Genomic DNA, 20,128 nt, shown 5'->3' on the forward strand with positions numbered 1-20,128 from the left:
GAAGCTCTCAGTCACACCTCTCCCCCACTCCAACTTCAAAGAATCACCTTCCCACACTGCCCCCCCCCCCCACACACACACACTCCAACCCCTCACCTGTACGCCCTATCTGTGAAGAGGATGTGCGCTAGCTCTTTCAGAGGCAGAAGATCAGGAAGGCTCCAGGCCCAGACGGTGTGTCACCATCCTGCCGGAAAATCTGCACAGACCAGCCGACCCCCATCTTCACACAGATCTTCAACAGATCACTGGAGATGTCTGAAGTTCCCTCCTGCTTCAAACGCTTCACAATCATCCCAGTCCCCGAAAAACCCTCCATCTCTAGACTAAATGACTACAGGCCTATCGCCCTGACATCTGTAGTCATGAAGTCCTTTGAAAGACTGGTGTTGGCCCACCTGAAGGACAGCACAGGCCCCTTGCTGGACCCCCTGCAGTTTGCCTTCAGGGCAAACAGGTCAGTGGATGATGCTCTCAACTTGGGTCTGCATTCCATCCTGCAACACCTCGACTCTCCAGGGACATATGCAAGGATCCTATTCGTGGACTTCAGCTCGGCGTTCATCATCCCTGTAGCTTAACACGCTCAAAACTGTGGAGATGATCGTGGACTTCAGGAGGAGTCACCCCGGACACAATCCGTTCCAGCTTCTCCCCTCTGGTAGGCGCTACAGAGCACTGTACGCCAAAACCAACAGACACAGAAGCAGTTTCTTCCCACAAGCCATCACTCTGATGAACAGCTTACTTCTGTCTCACGGTGTCAGGAAAAATTCCTGTGCAATAGGCAATAACCTAGTAACTCAGCCTCTAATCAGCCACCTGTTTACAGGTTACCACTTATTTTTTTATTCATCATTCTCTCATTCTCTATTTCAGAGCTGTTCATGCTGTTCATATTGTTATATTCTCATATGGATATACTGTATACCAAATCCACCTACGTCAAATACATAACACCTGCACATACTTATTTATTCCAGCATCCTTTGCACTGTGCTCCATTGCACTATGTACATGTACACATGTATGTGTATGTATACCTGTATATCTCATCCACCTCTGACATGTACATAATAATAATAAAATAATAATAATTTACTCCAGCATCCTTTGCACTCTGCTCATTGCACTATTGTCTCAATCTGTCTATAATGTTTTTGTTTTGTATATATGTGTTCTCTATACTGTAGCCTGTGTCTGATTTTATTATTATATTATAGTATAAGTAAGCACATTGTGAGCAATGTACAATCCTGAGTCAAATTCCTCGTATGTGTACACATACCTGGCAAATAAAGCTGATTCTGATTCACTTATTTTAGTACACTATGGAGATCAACTTGCAGAGACTTTAAACGTGCTTTGAATCTCTTACAGTGAATGCGGTATTATTGTCAAAATGACCTTAATGTGTAGAACTAAAAAGGAGGACCAACCACCTACATTTTAAATAAAGTAGGCCTAATAAAATTGGTCAACAACAAAAGTCATTGTACTGATGTTTTCTGACACTGTTGACAGAAGTAGTAACAGGCCGGTATTGTCAATTATAAGTCCTTATATAGGCTGATCAGTTGACAATCGATAAACACATTTTTCTTCTGTAAGTCAATGTTTTCTATTATACACATAAATACATATCGCTCTGATTAAACAATGACTCCAGGAACCACAACTGACTGATGCACCGGCGTTACCAGTCTACGTTGCAAGGCTTCTCCTCCAATCACCGTTAAGAATCTTTACATGGTGCTTTCCTATTGGCTGTGTATCGAAAAATAGAGGCGGGATTTCTGCATACCAGAGGGAAACCAACGAACGAAGAAGTGGTTGGATTATTCGCGGCCTGGCGGATTTCACGTTAGGGAAAAGGAAACGATACGTTACAAAGTATTTATTCCTCCTTGGACGGATTATTACACAAGCGCGAAGCCACTACAAAGTCGCCGTCATTTGAAACGGTCTGCAAAGTCGGTGGAAATCACTTGATAGGTCAGCTACATGTTTTTGTCAGTGTAAAGCAGCTAACGTTAGCTACCGTTAACGCTAATATACATCATAAACAATCCGTAGAAGACGCTAATGTCCGCTAGCTACCTTCCTAGCCTAGCCTAACATTAGACGTTAGTAACGTTAACCGTTGCTGTATAACGTCGGGAACATTTATATCATATGCGCTTCATTTAACATGACTTGGCTTCACTTCACAGAAACCTAGCTAACGGTAGACCCATTTCTGACTTATGCCTCAAAATTACATACACGTAACTCAGTGTCTTCATAGCTAACACCTTGCCTAAAGGCGCTCTTTGCTTTGAGGCATAACATTTTGTTGTTCCTAAACAGGCCTCCCACGTGGTACCGTTCACATGGGGGGGAGCCGCGGGTGTTAACTTGCCCCCTGTGACTTGTAAAACGTCCGTATCAGCTGATGTCAGCGCATGTCAGTGGTGTCAGTTAATGGAGTATGGTACTTTGTAGGTTATTATACAAGACCTGTGATAGTTTTCTTCTCTCTTTAGGATGAAAGCTTTGGACTAGAGCTCGGTTGGACAGGAAACAGGAAATCCTTGTGAGTGGCCATGGCCTACTCCAACTATAGCAACCTGAGCAGGGCTCAGCTTACCTTTGAGTACCTGCACACAAATTCGTAAGTACTGCCATTCTGGTAATTCATTTGTGCATATCAACTTAATACTACAGGTAATTATGATAACTTACATTGCAGACCACCATCTCATATATTAAAATATGTTTGCTAGGCCCACAGAGGGCGGTATGTTTGCACAGATGCACCTGAATATGATCATAAATAAATGATCAGTCTTGACCCTGTTCAGGGACAGTGGTCACAGCTGGGGATGCTGAGAGAAGTTCAGTTTATATAATGACGTCGTACTAAATTGTGCATTATATTTGTGGCTTTTGTATTCATTTGAATGAGCATGATAACTTTGTTAGTAATAAGAATTTTGAGAATGTTTTACATTTCAGCCGACAGCAAACTTGAATACCAGCATACTGTATGTCAAAGCAGCCGCAGCAACTACAAAGTCAACAACAGGATATAAAGCATGAGACTTGCAGGGAGCTGAAGAAGGACACACAGTGCATGGATGAGAGAGAGATGTGATCCACAACCAGTTCATCAGAGTTTATAATAATGCAGCGCAGTGACGATAGAGACGTTTCATCTGTCTGTCAATGTTAACAGAGACTCCAGTCTGCAGTGTAGTTCATACTCTTCACTGATAAACCATTGAACTGTACTGTAACATTCGGCTTCATGATCAAAGGAAATTATATTACCTCAACATTTATGTTCATATTCACACTTTCCACCCTCTTCCTCGTCCACATAAGTTCTCTCGCTCTCTGCTGCATCACACGTTATTATCCTTTATTATCAAGTGATGGATTTTATAATGGCTGGTTTTAGGGGATGATGCAGCCCCCACAGCACTACTTCCCGTGTCCATGACCCTATTAATTATCAATTCATAATCTATTCAAAGATGAGGAGAAAATGCCGTCTTTTTAGTTTCATGTTTTAGTGTGTTTAATACGACTTTGCCTTGCAGGAAAAATGGTTTCTAAAGTCTACATGGACGATTTAATGTTATGTTATGTGATACTTGTAACACATATTAGCTAACATTTACTAAACTCTACTCTGTCAGTGTGTGTTACTTGCAACATCAATTGCTCTTGCGGATGTAACTGTTCAATGCATGGGTGTAACAATACACGTATTTGTAATGAACCGTTCAGAACAAGGCTTTCGGTTAGGTACGCATTATAAACCAAACAATTCGTTGGACTAATCCTATAAAATTTGGAAAATATAATAGAGCTTAAATTGTGGGAAATAATGTTCTCAGTGCCACAGTGCTCAACAAGGCAGCCCAAACAACACAACAGGCAATGGAGGGTATAGAGAAAGTATCTCTACAGAGAGTATGTTACAGCTTGTATTAGGGCTGCACGATTAATCTAATTACAATTGCATCGCAATGTCGTCATGTGCGATTACATAACCGCAAAAAGGGTGCAATTTAATAAAACAAAAAAATGTATGACACACTCGGTATCTGACCTAGCTTCGCCATTCTGATTCTCCAGTTCTGCTTTGTGATCTGATTTATAAATGGCACAAAAACAAAGATCTTTATTTCCCGAGCGACTGTCACCAAAGCCTTTCAATATCAAAGAAAACGCTGCTCTGCACTAATAATAAATATAATCCTGACACCGACGTGCTGCACCTTCATGTTACTGTGAAAATAAGTTAATATCAACAAATGTATTCATCATTGTGTCTATTTATTTATAGTTAACAGTGAGACAACAGTGCAATTTAGATTTTAAAGAGGCAGTCACAACATTACTATTGCTTGCGTCCAGCATACATTGAAAAAAAATGTAACACTTATGATGCATACCTCACATCTTTAGTGACCCGGTTAACTGTTCAGTTTTTTTACATTTTGACAAAAGAATGTTGTTAAAGATAGTTTCATTAAAGTTCATGTCAGAGGTCATCAAATTTTGCATTGTGGCTTACAATTCACAAGTGTGTGTCAGTGATATTAAAACATGAAGGGATCCTGTAAGTGGTTTTAGCGCCAGTTTGAAATTCGTCTGAGAACACTAAATTCAGTAAACGGCAGTGATGCTGGGTCTGAATAAAAACTCAGTGAGAGAAAATGTGAGTACCAGGAAGTCACACTTTACACAAGTAACCTGTGGAGTGATGACTATACTGTATATATATATACTGTCATGGATTTAAAACAGTTGCATTGTTGAGTGTGCACTGCAGAAGTGATGATGAAACCAAGGTCCCCTTTCTTGTCAGTGCTACAAAACAAGTAGACATAAGCAATTTCTTGTGACGTAGCCTGACTGAGCAATGTTTAAAATCTAGTGCTGTACCGGTTAGCACATTTAGAAACAGATGTTATCACTTCCTGGACTCAATCCAAATGTGCTGCCAAGGGATTATGCACAGGTCCAGGAAGGGTTTAACCACAAGGGTAGGACTAAAACAATTAGTGCTTGTTTTCGTACAAGTACAAATAACTGGTGACCATGTGGTGGGCAATTGTCATTACATTTGACACTTGATTGAGTAAATGTTTCACCAAGTATTAGGAATTGTCACGTCTTGTCACAACAAGAAGTTGTTGGTAAGCGGTAATTGAGAATAGAGCTCTTGGTACCATATGAATAAGTGGCCAAACCAGTTAATACACTGTTACTTCACAATGTTCTGTTCTGTTTACATTGACACATATCTATCAGAAGACTGGAGGAAATACAGGTTGAATAACTAATTAACAACCCCACACAGAATATTAATTTGGAGCTCAGACCTTGTCAACAAGTTTCTCGTATGCATACTCTTTCTGACTAGTTAATCCTTTTTAATAATAAAGTATATTGAATTAATGCAATTAGACGTCTGTTTTCAGAACAACCCACGAGTTTTTATTTGGAGCCTTGGCGGAGCTTGTGGACAATTCAAGGTACCCGTATTGATTTTCAGCAGTGCTTATAATTATTGACAAGTTATGCTGCCTGGAAATCTTATATAAACCTGATATATTTGTTGTTTCTTGTCTTTCACAGAGATGCCAATGCCACGAGAATAGACATCTACACAGGTACATCTCAGTAAAATGCACACACTGAAGCGTGCATATTCATTCGTTGCTCATAACATGTCTCTCTCACCTTCCTGCTTTGCTGACAGAAAAAAGGCCAGAGCTGCGTGGCGGCTACATGCTCTGTTTTCTGGATGATGGTATTGGAATGGACCCTCGTAAGTGCCACTTTATTACCAGAGAAATCACTTCAAGCCAGTTTTATTTTTCACCATTTTAAGGTGCTTTGTGTGGGTCTACCATGAGGTTTTCTGGAGAGAGATGTATTTTGTGTGTGAAACATGATGCTGAACACTTTTCTTTTATTAGATGAGGCAACCCATGTTATTCAGTTTGGAAAGTCAAACAAACGGTCCCCTGAGTCCACTCAGATTGGCCAGTATGGAAACGGACTGAAATCGTAAGCCCTTCACCTAAATCTTCATGTGTTATTATGGCATTGTGCATTTGGTATATTATATTTACATTAGTGGTTGAATAATTTCACATATTGTTAAATTCTGTGTGTTTTCACAGTGGCTCTATGCGTATCGGAAAAGACTTCATCTTGTTCACAAAAAAGAACAACAAGCTTACTTGCCTTTTCCTGTCAAGGACTTTCCACGAAGAGGAGGGACTGGATGAGGTCAGAGTCAACTGTTACATTGCCTAGCAGCTAGTTGACTTTTCCTCTATACTCATAGCTTAACAAATTACATATTATTTATACTTACCTGGTCCGTGCTTGTAAAATATCCATTGTGTAACATATTTTTGGATTTGTAGTTTTCTTACTCACCATTAGTTTAAATAACTGCATCTTCAGACAGAATTTGTTATGTAATGTAACGAGTTGTGTCAACTCCAGTAGTTCACCTGTCACCTGGTCTGGCCCCTTCAACACTGTGTCATTTTCTTGCGCTCTAAGTTGCTGTTTAAAGTTATTAATGTTGGATTGCTATTTCCTATTTCATGGGGATTTTGGGGTAATGCATAATAATTTTTAAAATGAAGCATTAAAATTTCAATAAAAAAGTTCAGTAAATAGATGATGTTTTCTAAGTCAATCAGTTATTGTGTGAGGTAATCGTGATCTCAATTTTGACCAAAATAATCGAGATAATGATTTTTGCACCCCTTGTCAGAAATTATGCGACATTTCATTGGATTGCTAACACAGTGTCACAAAAGTGAGAAAGACACAGATGGCCAGTTCAGTATGGAGTTACATCTCTGTATATTGTGAAGACGATGCTGCTGTTTGCATTTCAACATTTGACTTTCTCTAGAACATATGGAGCGGGTAATTATTTTTGTAACAAGATCAAACTGAAATTGTTTTATTATGTTACCTTTGCCAGCTATGAGAGTAGTCATGTCTCTTGCCATTTACATAATTTTACAAGAAGTGAAAGTTGTTATTTTCTTGTTTAAAAAACAAACAAACTTCATGACACTGCTTTTTATGGATGCCTAGGTTTTGCCTAATTTTTAATGTCTGTGAATTAGGTTGCTGCTGATGAGATATACTTGGCTACCCATTTTATTTTGTTTGACAAAATAAAGATCTCTGAACTTGTTTACAATAGGATTTTGATCCTCTCTCTTCAGGTGATAGTGCCACTCCCCTCCTGGGATCTGAAGACCAAGGAGCCGCTGACCTCTGACCCAGAGAAGTACGCCATAGAGACAGAGCTGATCTTCAAATACTCACCTTTTAAAAACGAACAGCAGCTGATGGAGCAGTTCAATAAAATAGAAAGCAGCAGTGGTAAGCATGTAAATATGTATCTCATTTAAAGAGATTCATTTTGTGATCTCCATTAATTAGACAAGTTCATAGCCACAAAACTTTGCTGGCTTATATGTAAAACATAAAATGGCACTCTGGAACTGGATGGTACCAGCTCAACTCACCTCTGCTCGACTCGCTTTGGTGCCCCGTCATGCGTTTTCCATCGCAGATATACCCACTCAATGTGGCTGTTTGTCAAGGCAACACAGCACGCCATGACGTAATCTTGTGCGAGTATAGTGAAGAGGCACACAATTCAAGTTTATAACAAACTGTAAAAAGCCATGAAGTTCATCAGAGAAAGAAACAAAAAAGAAACACAAACATGAAAATGCAGCAGTTTGGCAGGTCTGGGACACCTCCGGTCCAACAACACGGCCCTGCTGATAAATAAAAATTAATAGTTATGTTGCGTTTTACCTGTTTAACATAAACGCTGCCTGACATTGAAACATTTCCAGCCGACAGCTCATACTCTGTCAAGAGGTCTGCTCACTGACAACCAGTGTCCGCTGAAGAGACACATATTTTTTAGGATGAAACGGCTCTATTCAGTGTTTTAAATGTTTTAATGACTGGGTCCGTTTGTTTTGGAAAGGAAACGGTTGCGGTGGTAAATCTGCTCCCAGTAAAAAGTTCCTGAACAGTACATGCCAAAGGAATCCTAAACTAAAAACAAACTGAACACCTAAACTCAGCTAATGTTAGCAGCAGCAGCAGCAGCAGCTCAGCTGTAAACACCGCAGGACTAGCTGCACACACCACCTGCTAACTAGGTTCTTTCAACACGGATTTGTTGTCGATTCTCTCTGACCAATCAGTAGTCTGCAGTGTTTTCATGTCACCTTTTGGTATCGCCTCAGCACGCTTGGAACCTCGACAGAGGTGATACCAGGTACCATTTTCCCCAATGGACAACCAAAAAAGGTGAGTAGAGTTGAGGCGAGTCGAGCTGGTACCATGCGATGGAAAAGGGGCTTTATTCCTGGGGAGTGACGCGGTTGATATTGATTCTGATGTTGTATTTTGTTATAAGGTACTCTTGTGATCATCTATAACCTGAAGCTGATGGACAACAGAGAACCAGAGCTTGATGTAGAGACGGATCACCAGGACATACTGATGGCTGGGACTCTTGTTGAAGGAGTGTGAGTATAGTCGTTACTTTGAGTGATTCGTGAAATGTGACACCATTAAACCATTTAAACAGTTTAACCAAGGCATCACTAACCTGTGGTGAAAGGAATTACATTTTGTACATTGATTTTATTTGATGGTGAATGTATTGATCAGAATGCGTGTGAATGTTGATGGCCATGTCCTGCCCTCTCTCACAGGAAGCCAGAGAAGAGGTCGTTCAGGGCATATGCTGCTGTTTTGTACATCGACCCACGCATGAGGATTTTTATCCAGGGACATAAAGTCAGGACCAAGAGACTGTCCTGCTGTCTTTATAAACCAAGGTAATATAATAACAACTGTCTACTGTGTTTGTAACTACTCTATTCCAGTGACAAGACTTTCATTAGCATTCTTGTTTTTTTAACAGGGTTTATAAATACACATCAACTCGTTTTAAAACTCGTGCTGAGCAAGAAGTGAAGAAAGCAGATCACCTTGCCAAGATCGGTGAGACAGTGGTGAAATTAGTGTTTTCATTTACAGCTTGTTACTTGACTCCCTCACTCTCGTCAATTAACATTTTTATTATTTATTTCAGCGGAAGAAAAAGCCAGGGAGGCAGAGAGTAAGCGTACGGCTTTGGAGGCCAGATTAGGAGAGGACGTGTCAAAAGATTCACGGGTAATGCAGAGAGCCTATTTTGGTTAATATTGTCAAATGCAAATGTGGCTGTGTCTATGTCAACAAGCTTTTAAACTGAAACTGACACAGAGTTTGTCTAAAAACCTTGACCTTAATCTAGGGTTGTTATGTCTCAACTCTCTCTCTCTTCCTGAAGGCAATTCTGAGAAAGGTTCAAGATTCGGCCATGATGCTTCGACAGGATGCTGACATGAAGAAAAGGATTCTCGAAGCCAAACAGAGGTACGATTTAAAAAAAAAAAAAAGTAAAACCTTATTTCACCTATTTACAAACCGTCAACATGAAATGTTTTGTTTCTCCCCCTTAGCCTGGTAATTTAAGTTACCTCTATATTAGAGCTTTTACTGGCAAAAATGATTGATGTGATCTTTATATAGATTTGTCAACAATGTGTGGAGAATATTAACTTGACACAGCACTTTAAATATTTTATGTTTTTACTGGGCTTTGCTGGTCTATTACCCATCAGTCTCCAACACTTTCTTGTTCCTCAGAGCATTAAAGGAGCCCAAGGAGTTGAATTTTATATTTGGAGTGAACATTGAACAGAGGGACCTGGATGGCATGTTTGTGTACAACTGCTCTCGTCTCATCAAGATGTACGAGAAGACGGGTCCCCAGCTGGAGGGAGGCATGTGAGTAATATGCACATAGAGAAAAGTAATGTGAAAAGTAAGTGTGTGTGTGTGTGTGTGTGTGTGTGTGTGTGTGTGTGTGTGTGTGTGTGTGTGTGTGTGTGTGTGTGTGTGTGTGTGTGTGTGTGTGTGTGTGTGTGTGTGTGTGTGTGTGTGTGTGTGTGTGTGTGTGTGTGTGTGTGTGTGTGTGTTTGTGTATCAACGTTGATAAATGACAACTCGGCACAACACCACTGCCACTACACATACACGCTATGCATACACATGCGCACTGGCGACCCAGGGTTAGGGTTACAATTTTGGATGTATTCACGCACTTTAAAAGCATTTATTGATTCATTGAAGTTTTTTTTTCTTTTTACATGTTTATTTACAGCATTAAAAGTTGAAATGTATATTGTAATAGGCTGTATATTTACTTATTAGGAGAAAACTAGTATTTCTATGTAAAATCAGACGTTGAGCACCCCCATATAGCCAAAATGGCATAATCCATGTTTTGCTGCGAAGCTTCAACTGTGAGATTGACAGTCGAATCAGGCTCCGCCCATCAAAGCATCGAATCGTCAACTATTAGGGGTCAGCCCTACAATACACAATGCAGTACTGCAACATACAGTATAAATCAGGAATGCACAGACACAATGAATGGGCAATACAGGATCTAATATCCAGACTTTATGAAACTAAAAAGTTCTTCTTCCAAATAAAAACTAAGGGCTTCGAGGGGCATGAGCTCCAGCACACTACTCATCCAATGTGGAATGCTAGGGGGATCCTCTGACACCCACATAAGTAAAATACGTATCCTAGAACAGAAGAGGAGAATTTTAAGAAGTTTTAACTGGTTAGAAGGAAGATTTGGGGGATTATCTATACCAGGGGTATTCAATTACAATTCAAAGAGGTCCAGTTAGAGAAAAGTTCCTGAAGCAAAGGTCTGGAACATCAAAACGATTAACTTGCGTTATCATTCAGTACCATAACGTATAATTGTATCAATATATGTTTTTAGTCAACAATGGACTGTCAAATCAAATATTTCAGTCAGTTTTCACATCAAACTGGAGGGATAATAAATACTCTAAATAAAAACTAAAATATACTATAAAGAAAACTTAAATAAAGTGCCTAATTTTTAGGAAAAAAAAAAAGTGTAGCTTGAAGTGATGAAGTGTAGTCTTAACCAATTTTATAATAAACACTCAACACATCATAACAAATGAACAGTTCCTAGTTTCTCTTGTTCAGTGAGAAACGTGACCTCTAGTTTCTCCTGCCAGCTAGCATTGGAGATCTATGAGATATTCTGGTTTTGAACTGCCCGTGGGAGGAATGTACATGTAAGAATCTGTACATTCTTGATTAAAAGCCATGTGAAATCTCTTCCCTTTCGTCTCAATTTGTGTGTGTTTCCAAAACATCTCTGGTGAATCTGGCTGGGTCCGGATTTGGACCGCGGTCCGCCTATTAGTGACCTCTGATCTATACCAAGAATGCAAAATGAGTGAGAAATGCTCAATGTTTGACTTATTATACCACTGAGTACACTTAATGATAAACAGTAAAAGTATTTACCTTTTTCAATCTTGCACATATTACAAAACTTTGATAGCCCTGAGGTCGTTCTAGGAAAAGTTTGTAACAGTTATGTGATTTGTGTTTTAGGGCCTGTGGAGGTGTGGTTGGAGTAGTGGATGTCCCATATTTAGTTCTAGAGCCAACTCACAACAAACAGGACTTTGCAGATGCTAAGGAGTATCGGCATTTACTGAAATCCATGGGGGAACATTTAGCTCAGTACTGGAAGGACAGTAACATTGGTGAGTTTCTCTCTATTGCTGGATTTTCCTTTGTCACTAACTAGCACAGTTCAAATAAAACAATAATTAAGCCTTACAAGCAGGTTTGTCAGTACTTGTCAAGTTGTCAAATGTCAGTGTCAAGGGATTTAAATCTCTGATCCAGTTACAGACAAAGTTTCAAGTTGGAAAAAGTTCAAGCTTTGGACAGTAACTGAATCACTGAGTTGCTGATCTAGTCAAAAGAGTAGCTTTAGGCGCTCAAACTACAAACTGTAGTTAGAGTCCGGGTTAGAGCTCGGTACTGTGTTGCTTGTCGTCAAACTGGCCTCAGTTTGTCTCAGAGGCTAAGTTTGCCACTGGGAGGCTGCTGAGCCCCTATGTTTTTTTTGGAGTATGAATTTCGACAGGTGGAGAGTAGTCTCAATTCTCACACATGGTCTTTACCTTCAGAACAGATACAGACCCATTTACTTGAATAACTTTAACCTTTGGGTCTGTCTGTTGTTATGCAGCTCAGAAAGGCATAGTGAAGTTCTGGGATGAGTTTGGATATCTGTCTGCCAGCTGGTCTGCACCTCCGTCATCAGAGCAGAGATACAAGAGACGTCGCGCCATGGAGATACCACTTACTATTCAGTGTGGTAAGTTACAGAACCATGCACACACAAAACACACATTCACACACATAGTGTATCTCAACAAACTAATTTATGACTCTGATTCTGCTTTTTATTTTCAGATAAATGTTTGAAGTGGCGAACGCTGCCATTCCAGATGGATGCTGTGGACAAACGCTACCCAGACAGTTGGGTCTGTCTCATGAACCCAGACAGCAACCAGGACAGGTACAGAATGTTGTTTAATAGTGTCTTTAAAGTTGCAGTTAAATTATTGAACTAACATATGTCCTGCATGCCAGATTTGTCACTGCATCACTACATTGCTGTTTTGCGATCAATGACGTGTTCCTACATGCTATATACTTTCTGCATTTTGTGTTTTTAGGTGTGACGCTCCTGAACAGAAACAGAATTTGCCATGTGGTGTTCTGAAGAAAGACAAGCAGACGGCTGAAGACAAACAGAAGGAGCTGGCTGAGAAAATCAAACAGCAGCAGGAGAAACTAGAGGCCTTGCAGGTATCTCTCTCTCTCTCTCTCGCTCTCGCTCTCGCTCTCGCTCTCGCTCTCGCTCTGTTTTGTGTTCATCAGGACATAATAAATTGTATTTCTTCCTATCAGAAAACCAGCACCATCAAATCTTCTGCAGATGTAAAGAAGCTACCATTGGAGGTCAGCATGAAACCAACAGAGAGCTCCTCTCAGGTACAAAGTCCTTATACTATGCTTCTTGTAGTTTTCTAATTCTGGGTGAATTTCTTCTCATTTGAAGTAAGTTTTCACAAGTTTTGTTAACTTTGTAACCAATTTTATTAGTGTTTTTTCCTGCTGGACTTAGACATTTTTCACCATCTTTAACAGTTGAATAAATGTTCCTTTTGTAAAAGGTACCCCTCAGAATATGCATTCAATTCTAGAAAGTGAAGAGAAAAATTGAGAGAGAATAGTGTGTGCTTCCAGTCATTAAAAAGACCGTTAAACAGTTACAGCATTGACATTGAAAATTATACTTTTGTTTCTGAATTATAGAATTTATTTAACCCGATTCTTTGCCATTTTAATATTCAAAATAATCACAGACAATTTAACAAATTTTTTCTCTCGTAAAACGGGATGAGCTACAGCGCAACCTTGCTCTGTGAGCTGCAGTTTATAGGAGGTGCTGAAGTTTGAAGAACATTTGTTCTGCCTGATTGCAAGTGTTGTACGTTAGTTTCGGTTTCCACCTGCTTGTCTCATTGTAACATGCAGTCTCAAAGTGTGTCGGTCAAACGGTCTGAAAGGAATAATACCATTGGAGCAATAACGTAATTCACAGCAGGGGTCAGTGCAGATTGACTTAAAAAATATTACCAGTTCTTATGAAATGATGACATTAGTCTCATAATAACAAACTTTTTTTCTCAGCATGTCATAGAACACAGATATGTGGGATAGATTTTAAATGGGCAGAAAGTTTGAACATGAGCAGAAAACCTGCTGAAACACAGGAGCTATTAAAGTCCAAGATCACAGAGCTAATTATAATCCGCTGGACACCATCGGATTTTGCGATGTAAGCAGTTCAATACAGACAACCTAGTGCCTGTACTTGTTGGCCAATGTCTGGTTTGTTCATAATGACTTGTCAACAAGTTTAGTACATAGTTGCTCACTGACACTGCTGTGGGGATCTTATTTTTCATTCAGTATCTCACTGAAATGTTTTTTGTGTCTGCTTTTATGTTGTTGGCGGTTTAGGCAACTAGGTCTTCTGAAAGGTCCACAACACGTCCCCGCTCCCCGCCGCTCCCAGCTCACTTAAAAAATGCACAGAGTGGCCCTCCATCTCGTGCAGCTTCCCAGCGCCCCACACGAACACCTGCCCCTCTACCTCCGCCACCCAAAGTTGAACCATCCAGGTCCAGAGCTGCAGCAAAGCAACCTGCAGCAAAGTCTCCTGCAGCAAAGCCTGTGCCCAAAGCTACTGCCAAAACACCCCCACCCAGCCGAAGCTCACGGGTAAGTTACAGGTTTTATGACCTTTCCACTAATGGCACAAAATACCTGTGGAAGGTTTTGTTTGTGAAAGTGTTTAATATTGTACAGCTGCATGTCCAAGTTAAACCCAGTGATATGTCTCCTTACATAGACACCTGCCAAAGCATCACCAGCAAAACCAGCAGTTGCTGGACAACGCAAGAGAATCATAGAGCAGGAGGACAGTGGGGAGGAGGAGGAGGAGGAAGAGGAAGAGGAAGAAGAAGAGGAGGAAGAGGAGGAGGAGGACAGTGAGGAGGAGAGTAAAGAAGAAGAACCCCGGACAAAGAAATCCAAGTTGACCGCAGCAGCTGGTAACCATGGGAAAGTGGCTGAGAAGGCCCCACCTCCCAAGCGTGGCAAGTTGGATGAGGTAAACACGGGACATAATTCACAAGTTAGAGAGGGTTTGTGCTGCATTGTGCAACATGCTGGGAGGACTGTGCTGTCTCCTTTCTGCTGCTTGTTGTGTTTCCTCCTTCATTACCACTCGTCTCCCACAAGGAATTCACTTCAATGAAGGGAACAAAGTGAATGAGAGGACTGGCAACACCATAACATTCTTTATTTATTACAGACAAAGTGTCTATCAAATATCCAATAGCTTATCAAGAAAAAGGTTACTCAAATTATGACCTTCTCTTTATTAGTAATTTATTAGTAACATAAAAATAACAGCAACTAAAGTACAGTAATAAAATATAATATATGTGTGCATGTGTAGGCTGTAACTGTTGTTTGGCTTGTGTTTCTATGTTTTTATTTCTTTGCCATGTTGCTGTTCAGTGCATATATTCAGCTTTACAGAACATTAGTACTGTGGCAAGGCATTTCGTCATCTGGGCATAAGCAAATATTTTCTGATTAAGTCACTTGTGCACAAATATTTTTTTCAGAGACTTTGAACTAAACTGCAGAGAGCACGGCTTAATTAACTTTCTACAGTATTCAGATGGCTGGCAAGATGGTGACCCTGAAATCAGTTTTAGGCTTATACAGTGAAGAAAAGAAGGAAATACGGGCGTCCTTGATGGCTAGTTACTGAACCTCCAATCAGAGTCCCTCTGCTGTTGACCTTGCAGGTGAAAATACAATCGCAGCCTGAGAAGAAAGGAGTTTCCACTCCTACACGGCAGACACAACTCACACCAACCTCTCTCCCTAAATCCATTTCCATGCAAGAGCATGGACCTAAAGCAAAGGTAGCTTTACTCGGTCGCTCTCTATTACCTTCAAATATAGCTGGCCTGCATCTCCACTCAGAACTTAAACACTCATGGCAGCTTAATCTTTCAGCAGATCTGGATGTATTGTCACATTGTCATTCTCTCTCTTCTAACAATCCTCTCTTGAAACTGAAGTTGACATATACTTCTCTAACGGTTCTCTGCAATCAAGCATGCCATTCTCACCCAATGCCTGAGGTCACACTGGGACTTTCTTTCATTAACAGGGATGCACGTCATTTCTTTTAACCTTACTCTATCGTTTTAGTAGACAGTGTCTCCATGACTGGTGGTGGTAACGATTGTTTTGTTTTTGCAGGCATCTGAGAAGTCTCCACAGCAGGAACCAGAGAACGACACTAAAAATGTTCAGAAAGGTGAGATGGACTGCCAGTGTTTCCCCTATATGCATTCAGCAGTGGCGCACCGCCGCTGCAGAATCATGACCGCCGCTATTAAAATTTCCCACAATAATTAAACTATGCGCTACAAATGTTTTCACTCGCACATTGTGGGAGCACGGCAACACTCAATGCTTGGCTACCTCGTTCTATGCAGAACATCTACGTGACAGATGCTGTTATAACAGCGTAACTCCTGTAAGGAATCAAGAGGTGCGTAGCGAGTGTTTGATTGTCCAAGTGGCAAAAAGTAACGGTGAACGCTAGCGGAGGAAAATATTCTGGCAGTAAATGTACGGTGTTGGTTACAGTGTGTCGGCTTCTCAAGACCAACAAAAGTCTGTTGTTTCCCCACCTGCTGAAAAAGTGAAGCCTGTTAGCGCTAAGTTAGCTAACATCCCCCCTCCCCTCTCAGACTGAGCTGAGCAGGAAAGCTTCAACAGCAGGCTGCGTCTTTTGGCTGCTATGTAACTTAACATTAGTTCAATAGAAAGTAACTGGTAGCTGTATTTTATTACTGCCTACTTGTCCAATGTTGAGAACATCAGTTACAATCTGAGAATAAACTGGAATAGCCTACAGCTCTGTCCTGTACAGACTGGTTCAATTATTTTTCAGATGAAAGAGTGGTTGTTAGGAAAAGAAAAGACGGTGGTGACTAGAGCTGAGGTTAGTAAAGCAAATTAGTGATGCAAAGTAGTCCTTTTAAGCTAATGAGGAGACGTTTCTTTTTGGATTTTAATATGCAAATAAAATGCACCTCAGAAGGGAGGAGGTTTCTCATGTTGCACACAAAAGGCAAACATGAACAACCGTATCTGTAATGATTCTGATGTCATATTAACAGGGTTTTAGGGGGTGATGTCCAAAACATGCTGTGCAATAAATGTTAAATCACTGTGGAGAGCATCACAACCAAGCAAATAACTTTCCCCAAATCTAAAGTTTGTAGTTTCTCCAGTAGACTGATCTTTTGCTGTTGGTTATTTATTATCTGCTCTAGCTTTTCCAACTCTTTGTTCAGACATATGGTGAAATTACATATTTGACCATGAACACCAACACCAAAACATTCAGCTAAAGCTCACATTAAACTGGGAAAACACTGAATTTTAAACTATTCTGATGTGCATCACATGCTCATGGACACAAGAGAAATACTGCTCAGACATGTTGTGTTGGGGTTTTATATTCAGACAAAAATTTTGCTTCACCTCCGCTGCTATAACTCCATCCTAGGGGAAACACTGGACTTCTCTACACTAACGTGTCACACATTGAACTGGAAAAATAAAGCTCTAAAAGCTGAGAGGGATTTCTGCCTATGCTTTTTGCTTTTACAGATAAGGGACTGCTGGTTGAAGTGCGTGTCAACAAGGAGTGGTACACAGGCAAAGTCATTGCTGTGGAGGCCAATAAACAGAGTGTTCGCTGGAAAGTGAAGTTTGACTATGTACCCAGATCCACCCCTAAAGACCGATGGTAAGATACTGTGTCTGCTAGTGATGCGCGGATCTGCTCTGATCTGCTCACATGTACGCATAAATAATCCACATGCCAACCAACCCAAACAAATACTTTTCTCTGACTTAGAGGCCAGCGTCTGCCTGGACATTTCACTCTACTTCTAAGGAGTCCCTGTAGGCTATATTGTTTTTTAAATTATGTCAAGCAGCACAAGCTTTATTGTGTTCTTTAATGATTAGAGAGGCTGATTTCAGTAATTTTAAATGTTTACTTGTGCGCAGTAATGTCACAGCAAACATTGTGGGACATTTAGGCAGAAAAACTAAAAACTGTTAGGATAAAGTTGATAGGACAGAGGAATCCCTCCAGAGGAAACAGAATTAAACTTTTAGTTTCCCAGTCTTTGGATTATTTGTGATCATCCCTGGTGTCTGTGTTTCTACATTCAGGCACGTTTTGTTGACATGCTAGATAATTGATACCCTACACTTGTATTTGTGTGTCTGTGAAGGGTGTTTAAGGGTAGTGATGATGTCCGGTTGATGCGACCGCCATCTCCAAACTCTCAGACCCCTGACACCCAACAGGAGACGGAGAAAGGGCTGGCACCTATGGAGCCAGATACTACTCAACCAGGAACCAGTCGAGAGGTGACTGATAGTCTGGTCACCATGCTGAGGTGAGCTGATTACATTGTACCGGCGTTGATAACGGCAGCCAGGGCGCGTAGCTTTAGAATCATTCTTCTGTTTTGTTCGTGTTTCCAGGACAATGCTGCGTTACTTTTTCCCTCCTGCTTTTCGGATTCCAAAGGACGATGTTAACAGCATGACCGCCGAGGAGTTGGTGTCCTTTCCTTTGGTGAGATAGATAATAGATGATTTAATCGATTAGTATTCAGGCTAGAATTTAACCTAAAATACAAAAAATGTCAAACATTTAATTTTGAACAGGAAATGGAGTGTCCAGCTATATGACAAATTGAAATACTATCAATAAATCTGGGAATGTGTTGATTGTTCTTACTATTGTGGGATTTATTTGTCCAGAGTATTGAGTGCTTGTGTATTATGTGTGTTGCACCCCTCCCCCCCAATTTAGAAAGAGTATTTCCAGCAGTATGAATCAGGTCTCCAGTCGTTGTGTAACTCGTACCAGAGTAGAGCTGATGCCAGGGCTAAAGCTGTTGAAGAGAAGAGCAACAGCAATGAGGTCAAATTGAAGGAGGCAGACGAGAAACTACAGAAGCTACGAACAAACATTGTAGCACTTCTGCAAAAAGTACAAGAGGTAAAACTCACTGCTTCATTTGTATATACGAATGATCCAAGAAACTAAATGTCTCCAAACTGTATGACAAAATATAGCTCTTACTTAAAAACTTCCCTGCCTGTCAGATGGAGTCTTTATGTAATTGCTGTTGTTATGTAAAAAATATGCAGTAAGTAAAGTAACTTTTTTTTTTTACTTTCAGGACATTGACATAAACACAGATGATGAGCTTGATGCCTACATAGAGGACCTCCTTACCAAGGGTGATTAAAGAAGACAGAAAATAGAAATATAAAAGAGGACATGCAGACTACAGACTGGCAGTTTTCATTCCAGCCATTATATTGCTGACGGCTCCATAAGGACTGTGCAGAGTTGGTTGTAGAATGTTTGGGTATAATTTCATTGTTGATCCCTCCACTTGTTAAATCAGATTTTCATTGTTCAAGCATTTAGTCAGCACCGCTGCACTCTTAGAGTTTGGGCAGGTTCTCTGGTGTTTCTACTTGGTTGGGTAGCCTGTGTGTGTTTTTTTTTTTTTTTTGGTTTGTTTTTCTTTAGTCCTTTTATATACCTGCTTATATATGTTAATCTATGTTTAAGCCATCCTATCCTAACATTTGTGTAGGTTTAATAAAATTTATGCTCCATTTATATATAAACAACTAATGCTGTGACAGACTGCAGACTACATTTGTTCCTCATTTTGGTCCATCGTCAGGTGATAATTGGACACACCAAGTAACTCCAGACTTCGGCTTGATTGAGCAGTGCTCTGCACTGGAGCCTGTACTTAAACATTAGCTTTTATTTTTGTACACTAAAAACACATCAGTGTTGCCCATTACCTTCCTCCCTCTTTTACGGTTGGGTGGTGTACCACACCCACAAACAAGAACTACTTACTGGGTTTTATCAGTATGATTATTCCCTTGAATTTAAGCTAAGACTGTTCTGTGTTTATTTTTGGAAGAAAAAAAAACTCATTTAAATGCAAAAGTTGTGTGTTCATAATTATTCGGTGCCTGTGTCCTTCCTTTTGAACAGATTTTTAACATGTCATGGAAATGTTTTATTAAACGGTGCATGCTTTCAGTCTTTTTGTTCTGATTGGAACAAAGGATTCTGTATTTTTGACAAATCTTTACTTAGAACAATAAAACAGGTTCAGCATTACCTTTGATTAATTTGTCTGTTATTTTGATATGTCTGTATCATAGGTTTGTATATGTTAAATAACCAAACATTGGTTGTCGGAAATGCACATATACAATTGCATTTTGGATAGTCTTAAGTGAAAGTTTAAAAGCAATGATTTTAAATAGTTTCTGTAATTTAGTTTAATTTGGAGATTTCTGCCACCATCCCAGTAAAATGAAGCAGAATTTTGTTGTAGGATTGAGAAATATAATTTAG

The 20,128-nt window shown here is 40.1% G+C and overlaps 1 protein-coding gene across 2 annotated transcripts; it reads left to right on the top strand.

Moving 5' to 3' along the window:
* Nucleotides 1-1,803: 1,803 nt before the first annotated feature.
* morc2 (MORC family CW-type zinc finger 2) lies at nucleotides 1,804-19,888 on the top strand. 2 transcript variants are annotated; one of them, XM_038703199.1, is made up of 28 exons: nucleotides 1,804-1,995; nucleotides 2,526-2,653; nucleotides 5,478-5,531; nucleotides 5,635-5,669; nucleotides 5,759-5,827; nucleotides 5,979-6,069; nucleotides 6,186-6,294; nucleotides 7,260-7,419; nucleotides 8,480-8,591; nucleotides 8,781-8,906; nucleotides 8,993-9,072; nucleotides 9,164-9,246; nucleotides 9,404-9,489; nucleotides 9,763-9,903; nucleotides 11,572-11,726; nucleotides 12,221-12,349; nucleotides 12,448-12,553; nucleotides 12,714-12,846; nucleotides 12,949-13,032; nucleotides 14,068-14,328; nucleotides 14,459-14,719; nucleotides 15,429-15,548; nucleotides 15,892-15,949; nucleotides 17,317-17,455; nucleotides 17,952-18,119; nucleotides 18,208-18,301; nucleotides 18,542-18,730; nucleotides 18,915-19,888. In XM_038703199.1, the coding sequence occupies exons 2-28, from the start codon at nucleotides 2,586-2,588 to the stop codon at nucleotides 18,981-18,983; spliced, it is 3,180 nt and encodes a 1,059-aa protein (XP_038559127.1). In that variant the 5' UTR covers nucleotides 1,804-1,995; nucleotides 2,526-2,585; the 3' UTR covers nucleotides 18,984-19,888. The 2 variants fall into 2 exon arrangements, with proteins under 2 accessions (XP_038559127.1, XP_038559128.1); XM_038703200.1 differs by lacking the exon at nucleotides 15,429-15,548.
* The last annotated feature ends 240 nt before the right edge of the window (nucleotides 19,889-20,128 follow it).

This window comes from Micropterus salmoides, unplaced genomic scaffold (genome assembly GCF_014851395.1).
Source record: "Micropterus salmoides isolate LMB-PRFRI ecotype aquatic unplaced genomic scaffold, ASM1485139v1 Ms_hic_scaffold_7, whole genome shotgun sequence".
NCBI classification, from domain to species: Eukaryota; Metazoa; Chordata; class Actinopteri; order Centrarchiformes; family Centrarchidae; genus Micropterus; species Micropterus salmoides.

Coding starts and splice junctions, on each gene's coding strand:
- morc2 (XM_038703199.1), top strand. CDS start 2,586: ATGGCCTACTCCAACTATAGCAACCTGAGCAGGGCTCAGCTTACCTTT. Junction 14,720..15,428: donor AGCGTGGCAAGTTGGATGAG/GTAAACACGGGA, acceptor TTGACCTTGCAG/GTGAAAATACAATCGCAGCC. Junction 18,120..18,207: donor AGTCTGGTCACCATGCTGAG/GTGAGCTGATTA, acceptor TCGTGTTTCCAG/GACAATGCTGCGTTACTTTT.